The 14,403-nt window shown below is 45.8% G+C and overlaps 1 protein-coding gene across 1 annotated transcript; it reads left to right on the top strand.

Moving 5' to 3' along the window:
* On the top strand, nucleotides 1-14,317 carry LOC309805737 (uncharacterized protein). Its single transcript, XM_082623905.1, has 4 exons — nucleotides 1-122; nucleotides 6,934-7,060; nucleotides 8,110-8,287; nucleotides 8,693-14,317. Exons 1-4 carry the CDS (start codon nucleotides 120-122, stop codon nucleotides 9,945-9,947), a joined length of 1,563 nt encoding a protein of 520 aa, XP_082480031.1. The 5' UTR covers nucleotides 1-119; the 3' UTR covers nucleotides 9,948-14,317.
* Nucleotides 14,318-14,403: the final 86 nt, after the last annotated feature.

Here is a 14,403-nt window from a genome sequence, read left to right as displayed (position 1 = left end):
CTCGGCGCTCCTGCGCGCTTACAGGGCGCGGACCCAGGTGTCAAGTCTTCTGTGGCTGTCACCGGCCCAGATTGTGGGGCCGCGGGAGGACGCCCTGGACACCCAGGACCTGGGCGGAGATGGTGAGTGCGCGGGCCGGGGCCAGAGACCGGAAGGGGCTGATTAGGACCGCCTGGGAGCTGAGGCAGGCCCGGGTCTTCCGCGCCCGCTCCCCTGGATTCCGACCCGAGTCTCCCCCTCGGCCGCGGGGTGGGGTCCCGGCGTCCTGTCTTTCCCGTCCTCTCGTGGGGGGGCAGGGGAGTCCCGACCTGAGTATGCGTCCCTTGGGGGTCCCAGGGAGGACCGGGTGGCCCGGGCAGTGGTCAGGGGCGGGGGTGAGGGAACCCGCCGTGACCTGACAGATAAAGTCAAACCCTTATTGGGTAAGGAGAGACTTTATTCCCGTTAAAAAACAAAATTCAACTGAGTACATTTTGAAGCTCTTACTGGCTGTATGCAATAATTCATGAATCTGGCAGCTTCCCATCCAGCATATCTATAAGGGCGGTGCCAGGAGCTGTACGGAATGAAAGTCTTCCATAGGCAGAGGGAACGGGACAAAGAAAGTAGCGAAAAGTGGATTGTCTGTGGCCAGGTTACTCTACGGAGGGCAGGGGTCTGTCAGGCAGATCACTTCACTGTGCTGACCAGGTAATTCCTGACTGACTGGTTTCAGGTTCCGTTTCTGGGAGAGGCTGAAACTGTAATTAAGTCTCTGTTTGGTGATTTGGGACTTAGCATAACTGATTCCGTTTGGGGCTGTGGTCTTGTTTTTAATATTCCAAAGACTTGGAATAGGGACAGGCCTCGGATCCCACAAATGTGCCAGGGTCTCAAACTAAACAGAAAAGGGCTATGGGTGAGGAGGGTGAGAGCAAGGCTGTTTGACAGAATGGGGCGTCCCTGCGGTCAGCGCATTCTCAGCCCGGGGTCGGGGAGGGGGGCCGGGGGGAGGGTTTGCTCTGCAGCTCAGTGCTTCTCAGTGGGGGGCGGGGGGAGGGAGTGGTGACCCAAAGTCAGGGGCCTGTGGGTAGACAGGAGCCTAAGTAGAGTTTGGGTAAGAAATGGGTGATTGTGAACACTGGGTCAAGCCAGTGTTAAATAAAAATCCAAACTTCCTAAAGGCAGACTTTCATTCAAGTGATTTCCTACAGGGGGAGAAGGGTCTGCTGCACGAGGCACAGGGGGCTCTGCAGGAAGGGGGATATCTGACCCAAGATCTGCAAGCGTCTCAAGAGTTGGGCAAAGAGTTTCTTTTACACAGAGGCTTAAACAACACCAGGAGGGACCAGGTGAGATGCTCAGATAGCAGAGCCCTGAGGCCAGCCTGTCCTTAGGGGTCTGTCGGCTGGCTGGGGTGAGGCCTGGTCAGGGGGAAGGAGAGGAGCTGAACCAAAGTTTGGCCAACAAGCATTTGTTCTGCTTGGTCAGTGGGGGGAACCGTTCTGCTAATCACTGATGAGGTGGAGACGGGGCTTTGAGGGGACTGCGTCTGGCCTTGTCCTGGATAAACAAGGGGCCTCCGTGTGAGTCTTATCTGAGTCAGGTGGGGCACGGGGCACGGGGGTGGTTTCTTGCAGCCTGCCGTCTTCCAGAAGACCAAAGGGTGGGGGGTCCTTTCACCTTCCATCGAAGTTTCCAGGAGCACAGGGCTCAGGGAGTGTTCAGCATTGTCCCCTGACACCTGTGAGCTGCCTCCTCTGGGTCCTCTGGGTCAGCACTAATAGCTTCCTTTCCCTAATCCAGCTTCCGGTTTCAGCAAGTGTAAAATTCTGCCTTCTTTCTGCCTGGTTTCTTCTTAGTGAGGGTAGTAAGCATCTCAGGTCTTTGCCCTTTCCTGCTGACTTGTATTATTCTGGGCCTTTGGGCCTTTGGGCCCCCAGATGCCTCTGGGGAGAAGTGTCTCAGTACAGAAAATGTTTTCTCTTCCATTAGGATTGCAGGAAATGCAGGCAGTCCCACCCCTTCATGCGAAATGGATGGAGATGCTGATGAAAAAGATTCACAGGAATCGTAGTGACTCTACCATGCAGGGTGCAGAGTTCTGACACTGTCTGAATCTGGTCCACTAACTGTTATTACCTGGACAACAGAGATGAATGGAAATTCTGTGGCATCTGACCAGTGCTACTGAGACTTGCTCACTTCTGATTAGATGAGTTACAGTTTGTCATCATGAGGATATTAGTGAACTGATGCCTGTCTTCTGAAAGTGGTGAGCAGTAACCCGTTGCTCAAACCATAAAGGTGCCCTAGAATTTCCCTCTCCTACATTATCAGTGAACGCAGGAGGAAGCAGTGATCCTGCAGGTTCTCATTTACACACTGAGATAGGGGTCTTTGTCTCCTGTAAATGACCCACGATGCTTGAAGTAGATGCATCACCTGGGGCGGGGACAAGCTGAGCCTGTGAGGGAGGTGAAGGAAGGTGCTCTGGGCCCTTGCTGCCACCCCTCCCCACACATGTAGCCTCCAGACCGTAGAACCACCACAGAAGGAGGTGTTAATGGCATGAGCATGGGGTAAGGGATCCACCTGCAGAAGGGCTGGGGGTGGTTTGTCAGCCGAGGTTGTGTTGCCCTCAGCTGTTTCCTGACCTTTGCTTTTGGCCTCATCCAAGGAGTTGGTGGATTGAGTGTGATGTGTGCACCCTGAGTGAGTCTGTGAAGGTCAGACTTAGGGAAGGCTCCTTGGGCTCAGCTGCTGCTGAGAGGGTTGGTGAACTGGAGAGCTTCTCTGGGTCAGAACTTCAACTTGAGTGTTTCCTCTTGGGTGAGAATTGAGGTCCTCAGGAGGGGGCATTTCCACAGTGAGCTCGGGCGCTCAGTCCCTTCCCCTGCCCCGGGGGCGCCCAGCCAGGCTGTGTGTCGGCAGGGGGATCCCAGCCCCCCAGCTCGGATGGCTTTGACCTTCTGACTTGGGGTTTCCTTGTGCACTGTGGGCAGCAGGCTGCTGATCTGAGCGGCTCACACTTGGCTGCTCTTCCCTTTTGTTTCTTTGATGGAATCTTGTGTCATGTGACTCAGTGTGAGTACTGAAGACTTTTGAAGTGTAGATTTTTATTCCTTTGGTCAGTTGGTAGCACTTCCCAGTGAGCGGCCCCCAGGGTGCCGATCGTCCTGGTCTTTTTGGTATTCTTTGCAGCTTTACACCTGTCCCTCATCACCAAGCAGCGTTTTGATTTTGCTTCTGCTGAATCTGCAATAAGTGAATACGACCCGTACCACACCAGTAATGGCACACAGAATGCTTCTACGTGGTTCTTGGCCCCAGTCTGTTTCCCATGTGCTGGTTTCAGAGGAAGGGAGTCACCAGGTGGTATCCTCCATCCAGTTCTGTGGGGCTGGGGTTGTCTCATGGTTAGTTTTGATTTATCAGCAGTGCTATTATTTATACTCCTTGATTTTTGTCTCCAAATGCCAATGCAATATAAATTTTTTAAATGTGGAAGGAAAATTGAAGGATTGTCTATTATGGATATTTTCAAAATGCTAGGAAGTGTGGATGGAGGGCTGGAGTCTAGTGTTGATTCTACGCCATTTCCAGCACTTGGGGTATTACTGACCAGGGTTCTTGGACTTGAATCAACAGAAATTGATAAGAGGCCAGACACGAAATTCCAATCAAGGCTTTATTGGGGCTCCTGCAGCAGCAGGAGGGAGCGAAAACAAGCAACAGGTTTCCTTGCTCACTCTCTGAGGAGGGGGTGGGGGTGAGCTGCGTTCTCTTATATTGGGTGGGGGGGCTCTAGTCCAGCAGCTGTGCCGGAGGGGTGGTTATTGTACATGCAGTTATAAGGGAAAAGATTTCTTATTCCCCTGTGGTTACTGCCAGTGGTTACTGCCCCATCAAAGTGTCATCATCTGGCCCCTGCCCAGCATCAAGTGCTCTGGTGTATATCCACGTGCTGAAAACATGTGGGTCTGTTTCAGTGTGTTGTGGTTTTTTTCCCTTGGTGTATTTGTCCAGCCCTCTGTTAACACCATCCTGTCCTAATCACTGCAGCTTAAGAAGTTTCAATGTCTGTTAGGGAAAATCCCACCACCTTGTTCTGTAGAAAGTCTTGGCTATTTTAGAAGTTTGTCTTCCATTTCAGTTTTTAAAAGTAGTTTTTCTTAAGATCACACAAAACAGAAACAACCCCCAGAACAAAACCCAAAGCAAACCTTCAATGGAATTGAAGATTCAGTGGAATTTTCTTAAACTCTTGACCTGTTTGGGAGAAGCTGACGTCATGGTGACATCAAGTCTCCTTACTGAGAATGTGCCCATCTCTCCATTTCTTTCATTTTACTGTGGGGTCGTTTGATAACATTTTGGACTTTATCCACAAATCAGCTTATATCCTTAATTAGACATAATTTAGGACTTAAAGAAAATTATTTTTGGTAGCAATTAGTTTTAAAGGTCTAATATTTAAATTCTTTACTTTTTTTTTTTTTTTTTGGGCCACACTGTGCAACATGTGGAATCTTAGTTCCCCAACCAGGGATCGAACCCTCACCCCCTGCATTGGAAGCATGGAGTCTTAATCACTGGACTGCCATGGAAGTCCCGAAAATTTTTACTTTTCAATTGCTTGTTTCTAGTGATTCAAAATTTATCCAAGATTTATTTTTATGAGTTTGTATACTGGAAACTTACTAAAAATCTGATTCTGTGATTATTTTCATATTCTTTTGGGGCATGACATACACAAACATTTGAGCAATGAATAAAGGTAAATGTTTTCTTCTATTACAATATTTTTTTCCTGGTGAAACTTACTCTATTAGTTTCCCCTATTAACAGTTTTTTTAAATCAAGCATGTACTACAGGTCAGCATTAGAGAGATTTCTGTGTCTATTATTATTGAGAGATCAGGGTGATAAATATATTTGAATACTTGAAAAGATTCTCTGAAAAGAAACAAAACTTGAAATGTGGTTTTATGACATTTAGAAGACCTCAGTTATTAAACAACTAAAAACACAGAACACAGATTTCCTTGGTGGTCCAGCAGTTAACACTCCACGCTTCCAATGCTGGGGACGTGGGTTCAATCCCTGGTCGGGGAACTAAGATTCCACATGCCACGCGGTGCAGCCAAAATAAATAAATAAATTAAAAGTAAAAAAAAAAAAAAAACACACAGAACAGAAGATAAACAGGCATTTACCACCCTCATTGTCTCCAGCACATGACATGTGACATATTAAGGCATCTTTTGCTCCCATCCTGGTATATGCAGGTTAAGAGACAGGCTTTAAATAGGAACCAGCACTTCTGCTCAAATGCATTGGGCAGATTTGTTTTTTATATTCTTCCATTCCACACACCCTGAAAGCTTTCATGATGAAGCACATCTTGACCCAGAGCAACCCAGTGGTGTACACAGATATTTGTTTAGTAAAGAGGAGCAGTTCCCCATTGAACAGTAGGAAGGAATGACAAGATTATGTAAAAAAGTTCCAAGACTGGTATTTCAGTTGCTCTCAAGAAATTTATGCTTCAGTGATAAGGAGATAGACAAGATGAAGACTTGATTGACGATGAGATTCCATTAATATGGATCCTGCGGGGGAATAATTGTTCATCGGTATTTTGCTCCATTGGGATGAGAGTTTGAAAAGCACTTCATATGCCTTAAAAAACAAAAATCACATCCACTAGAATAAGATCATTTAACTTAATACTGATTATTTATTATTTCCCATATTTGTCCATTTTCAAAGCTCAACAAGCTCCATAAAGTACATAGAAGAGTGACCTACCTGTTATTAAGGCAGGTGTGTGAAAATAGTGTACTAGAACTACATCTTTCATGAACTGTCAGCTTGCAACATTTATTTATTTATTTATTTATTTATGGCTGCATTGGGTCTTCATTGCTGCACGTGGGCTTTCTCTAGTTGCGGCGAGCGGGGGCTACTCTTCATTGTGGTGTGCGGGCTTCTCACTGCAGTGGCTTCTCTTGTTGTGGAGCATGGGCTCTAGGCATGTGGGCTTCAGTAGTTGTGGCTCACAGGCTCTAGAGAGTAGGCTCAGTAGTTGTGGCACATGGGCTTAGTTGCTCCGTGGCATGTGGAATCTTTCCGGACCAGGGCTCAAACCCGTGTCCCCTGCATTGGCAGGTGGATTCTTAACCACTGCGCCACCAGGGAAGTCCCCAATATTTCTCGAAAAATAATAATTCGGTTCTTTTTTCTCCCTGTTAAAGTCAACTTGGCTCCATTACCATCAGATCCTTCAACAGCTCTTGTTTGTGGGGCCTCTTCCTTGAATTCCGAGCACTCTGTTATTTATTTGAGAGGCCCTGCTGGCTTGACAGATTCCTGAGGAACCAGGCCTTTTCTTACCCAGTGGATGTGTCAGGCCCTGGGCCCTGGACTGCCTGTATACCCTTAGTGTCCATCTCATCCTGGCAGGGGGTCGTATCTCTGCCTCTGTCGGATATGAGGGGGCTAGACCAGACTCCCTGCTGCTGTTGCCTTCAAGTTAAGCGTTATTCATATCCAGCAGCACTGACGTTCTGTTTCCGGTTCTTGGAGGTGACAAGGTAGTAATAACGTTTGACCAAGCCAGGTATCCATTTCCATGTTATCTGAATGATGATTTCATTTTTCAGTCTTTACCATACCTTAGGATATACTCTTTCAGTAAAAACAATTCTTTCTAATTATGTGTGTGTGAGTATTTATCAGGTGTTGCTGTTACACTTTGCTTCAGTTTCCAGCACTTACCATCACTGAGTAAAATGCATTTGATTGGCTTGTGTGTGTTCATTTCCCACAAGAGTGTAAGCTCAGGAGTCCTAGGAATTGAGTCCGGTTCCCGACTGTCGGCCTCCCCATCCTCCCACACATGGGGGTGAAGAGGGAGCCTTGCTGACACGGAACCTGTGGCTGTTTCAGGACTCAGTGGTGTTTGAGGACGTGGCTGTGAACTTCACCGCAGAGGAGTGGGCTTTGCTGGACCCGGCTCAGAGGAAGCTCTACAGAGACGTGATGCTGGAGACCTTCAGGAACCTGGCCTCCGTGGGTGAGGACGGCTTCCTCCCTGCACTTAGTCTTTAGGGAACAAATATTTCTTATGATTGTCCTTTCTTATTAGGGACAAGGATGGGAACATGTTGGAAAAAAGACAGACACAGTCCAACCTTTCATGAAACCTACCTAGGGTCAGGTAGCTTTTCCATGAAAACAAAGTTTACTGTATTGATTGACTTTTTGTCACTCTTGATTAAAATCCCGAGGGTCCCGAATTTTATAAATGTGAGCATAGTCTGCAGTGTCACCTAGGGCAGTAGGAGCAGCATTATGGTTTTCACCCTGTGAAAGTTACACTGTGATCGGTATACATTTGACGTGATAATTTTGCTGCAATTAAACCCACACTTACCCATTGTCAGTGGCTTGAGGACCAGAGAATTGGCCCATCTCATGGATGGCTTGTTGTCCTTCATCCTCCCCATGCGGAGCTTTTCTCCATGAGCAAGACAGCAGCCACACACCATCCGATCTCCCAGTGGCAGCTGGGTCAATGGAGATAGTCTTCCTCTAGGGTCTCTGTGCCTGCGATCACCAGGAGGGCACACCTCTCGGGAGGAGAAGGTTCTGGATAAGGGAGAGATATTTGGACATAACTGTTAGAAACATGACTCGGTCTTTGAGAAGGTGATGTTTGTCATTAACCTGGCTTCCCTCTTGGACTTTTCATCCATCCTTGCCCACTTGGGAAGTCTTTCTGTAGCTCCTCTTACAAAGGGAGCATTTGGGAATGTGCATTTTACCCAGTTCCATCCTACTTTACTTTTCTGAAAATATTGATCTCGACATCAGTCTCCATTCTTTTTGAAGTATCTCTTAGTGAACAAGCTGCCACTTTGACTCATTTTTCGTACGATGGCCAAAGTTCCAAGTGGCCAGGGTCCTCAGAGTTTTTCTTTGTTCCCATGTCCATTTTTCCTTATAAAATTTGTTTACATTTTTGGGTGAGTATATGGAAAGAAATCTGCATATGGTCTCTTTTCTTTCCTTTATCCCACCATTTCTTTCTCGAGGATTTAGTTATGTTACCAACTGTTGCAGGTTCTTGCCCTCAAGTTAAAACCAATGGATCAAGTCCTCAATGGGATATTTTGGAGAATGAACTATGCCGTGAAAAGAAAATAGTAAGATGCACAAGAAATGATTCCTGTTCTGTTTTTGGAGAAAAATGGATATTTCATAACATCCGAGGTCACCAAACTCAGGAGAGGGATTTCAGGTGAGTGGCACAGCTATAGGGGAAGGTGGATCTCTGCAGACTGTTAGACTAACTTGAAACTAAAGAAAAGGTATAAACCTAGCTAAACAATTTTGTACTTAGAAAATTTTCACAAGAGAATACTTTCATAAATGTGAGGTATCTGAAACATAATTCAGTTGGAAACAATGACCAGGAAACCCTGTATGTAAGAAACACAGAACGTTATGGCTCTATCTGAGCCCTCAGCCAGAGCATTAGGCTTGTTACGTGTTGTCACAATGCAGACAGTGTCTACAACATACCCATTCCTTGAAAGTGGCAAATACATAGTGAAAATAATAATGAACAACCTTCAATAAATCATTAATGAAGAAATCAGTTATAATCATTAATCCCTAATACGGTTCTTCCCATTTTGAACAGAAATGGTTTGGTGGAGAATCTCTGCAAAGGTAATGAAGGTCATCAATGTGGAGAAACCCTGAACCAGATTACACATGTTACTGTGCATAAGGGTTATCCGACTGGAATTCAGCCCTATAAATGCACTAAGTGTGGAAAAGCCTTCAGGGATCGTTCTTTCCAGAAGAATCAGCAAAGATCTCACCCTGGACACAAACCTTATCCATGTGAAGAACATGGAGAAGGCTGCAGCTGTGTCTCGTGCCTAAATCCTCCTGGGGAAACACACATTGTAGAGAAACGTGATAAATATCAGGATGCTGGGAGAGCATCTAAGAGGTGCGTGAAGAGTGGCAGTAGTCAACAGCCTTTGGAGTGTGAGAAGTCTGGAAAAGCTCTCGCTTGTCCCTCATCCTTTAAGGCACGTGAGAGTGGTCACCATGGACAGAAAATCCATGTGTGTAAACTATGTGGGAAATCCTTTATGTATTATTCCTACCTTGCACGGCACGTGAGAACTCACACTGGAGAGAAGCCCTATGAATGTAAGGAATGTGAGAAAACCTTCCGATATCCTGCATCCCTGGGAGAACATGTGACGATGCACACTGGGGAGCAACCTTATGTATGTAAGGAATGTGGGAAAACCTTCAGTTGTCCCAAATACTTCAGAAGACATGTGAAAACACACAGTGGCATGAAACCCTATGAATGTACGGAATGCGGCAAAGCCTACAGTTGCTCCTCATCCCTTCGAGAACACTCACGAACACACAGCGAAGAGAAACCCTATGAATGTCAGCACTGTGGGAAAGCCTTCAGGCATCAGCGATATTTTAAAAAGCATGTGAGAATGCACAGCGGAGTGAAACCCTATGAATGTATGGAATGCGGGAAAGCCTACAGTTGTTCCACATCCCTCCGGGAACACGAGAGAACTCACACTGGGGAGAGGCCCTTCGAATGCCAGCACTGCAGGAAAGCCTTCACTCGCCACGCCTCCCTTCGAGGACACATGAGAACGCACAGTGGGGAGAGAGCCTACAGATGTACACAGTGTGGGAAAGCTTTCTGTTGGCCCTCATCCTTACGAAAGCACGTAAGAATGCACAGTGAGGAGAAGCCCTACGAATGTCAGCGATGTGGGAAAGCCTTCTGGTACCCCGCAAACCTGCGAGGACACATGAGGATACATGCTGGGGAGAATCTGAATCCAAGGACCATGGGAGAGACTTCATTCTCTCTTCAAACTTGTAATATGAGCAGCACACTGTAGAGGAAACTTATGAAAGGGAAAATGTGGGAAAGCCTTCAGCACTTCACTTACTTTGTACATGAGAACTCAGAGCACAACAGAAATCTTTTAACAGAGATAAATATGGTTTTGCCTTGGTAAGTGCCTCATCCTGAATAGGGATCCCAGTGTATTAATTTCTAGCTCATATTGCTGATCTGAATACTTAAGATAGTAACTATCTCAATATGTCTACTTCATCTGTACTACTTATATTTTTTATCTCCAACTTTAAATAATCATACAGTCATATAAAGCTTGCCTCATTTCCATTACAGTGTCTTTTTTTATTTGGCTGCCCTGCTCGGCCTGCGGGATCTTAGTTCCCTGACCAGGGATCGAACGCATGCCCCCTGCAATAGAAGCACAGAGTCCTAACCACTGGACTGCCAGGGAATTCCCATTATGATGTCTTTTGAACCCAGGGGTGATAAGTGGTTTTCAGTTTTTGGTTTTTTTCATGTGTAACTTGGTATAATTTTTAGATGAAAAGTTTTTGATTCTTACTTTGCATTATCTTCCTAGTATGTGATCATGATATGAGGTCTGTATTGTTGAAATGTCTTTCCTGACCCACTGTTACAGATACTGGAATTTTCTGACTCAATATTTACCCTCCCCTTGCACCTTCATTACTGAAAGGTGTGTCTTCCAAGTTATTTGTTGCTAGCAGATACCATATCTGTGTTTCTCACAGAAATTAGTAATTGTGGAAGGTCTTGGAAAATAACATTCTCGTCTTATTATGTTTGTAATTTGGCCTCTGTTCATGTCCATGATCTTGGTTGGAAATCGGACATGATAATTGAGTTAAGAAGTGCAACTTGCTGGCATGAAGATGAAAGCTCCTGTCCAGAATGTTCTACTGAATTGTGCTGTCAGCTTGGGTAAGGTGGGAAACTGTATATCCAGAGTCCTTCTGTTAGTGGTTCTGAGTTAAAGTTCTTAAGATGAGGACGAAGCATGAGGTCTGGAAAGCAGAAGTGTGGAAACCATGATTCTCAGGTCTTCTGTACCATCAGGAGACAGAGATGCATGGCAATCTGGTGAGCCCGAGTTCCAGCACCGGTTTTTGACTTCTGGCTCTGCCCGTGTGGAACAGTCCCAATCAGACATGTTTGATGAACCCAACCCTGTGGATTTCTGGCTACAGAATCTGATCCATGATGGGGGTTTATAGATGTTACATGTGGAAGCCAGGACCCCTAGAAAATGGAAGAGAAAAAGTTGGCATCTGGTTTGATTACTTACTTGATTGACCTGGCTGGTGATCACGAGCTCCAGCCTGGTTGCCCAACAAGCCCCTGTGCACTGGTCTGTCTGTATATGGTGGTTCCAAACCCTGGGAGGAATGATTTCTTCACTGGTGCCTTCCAAATCTCATATGAGTTAAGCTGTTGGTGAATTGTAACCTGGAATCGTAAAGACGGGGATCCTGGGAAACATACCTCCCAGCCTTACCCTCAGTGAAACAACAATTCAGCAGAAACATATCTACCTTTAGATTTCATTGACTTTTCACAGTAGTACCAAGGAATGTAGCACAGTGGGGATGAGAGGGATATGGAGATGGAAGTTTCATTCATTCATTTATTCCAGGGAATATTATAGCGGAAGAGTAAACTAACTATTTCAGATAACACTGGAAGTTGATACCTAAATGGATTATTATTATTATTTTTTGGGGGGGTAGGAGTTTTTTTTAATTAATTTATTTTATTTTTATTTTTGCTGTGTTGGGTCTTCGTTTCTGTGGGAGGGCTTTCTCTAATTGTGGCAAGCGGGGGCCACTCTTCACTGTGGTACGCGGGCCTCACTATCGCGGCCTCTCCCGTTGCGGAGCACAGGCTCCAGACGCGCAGGCTCAGTAGTTGTGGCTCACAGGCCTAGTTGCTCCGCGGCACATGGGATCCTCCCAGACCAGGGCTCGAACCCGTGTCCCCTGCACTAGCAGGCAGATTCTCAACCACTGTGCCACCAGGGAAGCCCCTAAATGGATTATTAAAATATATACAAATGTGTGGGACTTCCCTGCTGGTCCAGTGGTTAAGACTTCATGCTCCCAATGCAAGGGGCACGGGCTCGATCCTTGGTCAGGGAACTAAGATCCTGCATGCCACATGGCGCAGCCCCCCACAAAAAATACATACGTATATACTGACTTAAGTAGTATGTCCTCCCCTGCCCCACCACCGATTTCATGTCCACCTGGAATCAGTGACACAACCTGATTTGGAAAAAGGTCTTTGCAGATGTAATCAGGATGTGGTCATATTGGATTGGTGTAGGTCCTAATCCAATGATGTGTATCCTTATAAAAAGTGGGAAATTTGGGCACAGAGACCTGCACAAGAGACAGACACGTCTTCACCATGTAAAGACAGAGCAGAGATTGGTGTGATCTCTGTACAAGCCAAGACATGCGAAGGATTGTTGGCAACCTCCAGAAGCTAGAAGATATGCCTAGAACAGGTTCCGCCTCAGAGCCTCCAGAAGTAGCCAGCCCTACTGACCACTTCATTTCATACGGCCAGCCTCCTAAACTGTGAGAAAATAAGTTTCTGTTGTTTAAACCATCATGTCTCCGGTGCTTTGTTAGGGCAGCCCAAGCAGACTAATGTAGTTCCTAAGGAGGGAGTGGGCCTTGGATATTTGAAGGACAGCCAGAGGCCAGTGTTTCTGGAGCAGAGTGAGCTGGTGGCAAGAACAGCAGAGGTGAGAGGAGAGCAATGGCAGTGGGTAGGCACATCATGTCCTGATGCACTGACCTGCCGTGGTGCACTGACATCGACCATGAGTGACATAGAGCCTAAAAGTGGCCAGATGAGGCAGCTTTACGAAGTCCCTGTGTTACCTGAGAATAGACTCTAAGACGTTGTCACTTAAGGTGGTGGATCAGATGGGGTTGGTAGCAGTGGCAATGATGTGCCAGGTTGGAGCCCGGATGTAATTTGAAGTAAGAGCCATCAGAATTTCTTGATGGCTTGAAGGTGGGGTGAGAGGAAGAGTCAAGAGTGGCTCTATTATTTTGTGCAGGAAAAACTGGCATGATGGTATTGCCATCAACTGACATGTAGGTCATGGGCAATGGAGAAGAATATTGGTGGAGTGTAAGGAGTTGAACTTGGAGTGTGCTGAGATGGAGATGAGATCAGGGCATACTAAGGCAGAAGATAAACTTATGAGAATTTTATTAGATTTTATTACAATTTAAAAAATACTTTAGGGACTTCCCTGGTGGTCCAGTGCTTAAGACTCTGAGCTTCTACTGCAGGGGGTGTGGGTTCGATCCCTGGTCTGGGAACTAAGATCCCACATGCCCCGTGGTGTGGCCAAAAACTAAAAATAAATTAAAAAGACATATTGTAAGAGAATGTTGTTACAAACATTGGTCCCAATGGCAAAAATGTGAAAAAAAAAAGCTCCTAACAGTTGAATCGGTACATGAAAATGGTATAGTCCTACAAGCATAAAAATAGATTAATAAAAGTGCACAAATTTCCAAGCTGTGGATGGCGAAACATTTTTGAATAAAAGACACTTGATAGGGACTTCCCTGGTAGTCCAGTGGTTAAGAATCCACCTTCCAATGCAGGGAATGTGGGTTCGATCCCTGGTTGGGGAACTAAGATCCCACACGCCGAGGGGCAGCTAAGCCCGAGTGCCACAACTAGAGAAGCCCTTGTGCCGTAACAAAGACCCAGCGCAGCTAAAATAAAAAAATAAATAAAATTTAAAAAGTGGACTGTTAAAGCTGATATTTTTTTAAAAAGACACGATATAAAATACATACCATTTGACTCTATTTACTTGAAATATAAAACAGGAAAAATTATTGATGAAACTAAAAGTAAATGAAAGGAAATGATTTTTAAAAGTTTGGGATATTGGTAACTGTGAGAAGGCAGGGTGGGGCTTCTGATGGGGCATAAACCCAAGTGGGATGTGGGGGGTGTGACAGCAGGCTCCCTGTCTTGTATGGATTATGACATCAGGTGTTAAAAAAAAGGAGACATCGGGCCCAAAATGTAGTCACTTGTGCTGAATCCCATGTCAGCAAGCCAAAACTTACGACCTAGCCAAATTGCACTTTCAGTCTTTCCCAGGAGTGTGACCTTTAACCAGTCAATCTGGGTTTTCCTGCTCAGCACTAGTGAGGTAATCCCCTTGATAGGCCCCCTCCATCCCCCTTAGGAGGGCGGCATTGCCTGAAACCATGCATTCTTTGCTAATAATTTCCTTTCCACTTTTGAAAACCTTTCCTGTTCTGAAGCTCATTGGTGCGCCTTTCTACTTGCCATATGGGATGCTGCCCTGTTCAATTGTTCAATAAAGCCAATTTGATCTTTAAATTTACTCAGTGAATTTTTGCTGTTTAACAGATTTGGTGGCAGCAGTGGGATCAAAGACTTTCCAACAGTATTCAGAGATGACCAGA

This window comes from Mesoplodon mirus, assembly GCF_964341445.2.
Source record: "Mesoplodon mirus genome assembly, chromosome: 5".
Classification (NCBI taxonomy): domain Eukaryota; kingdom Metazoa; phylum Chordata; class Mammalia; order Artiodactyla; family Ziphiidae; genus Mesoplodon; species Mesoplodon mirus.
Note: the sequence above shows the minus strand (reverse complement) of the source record. Positions and strands in the feature narration are given on the sequence as shown.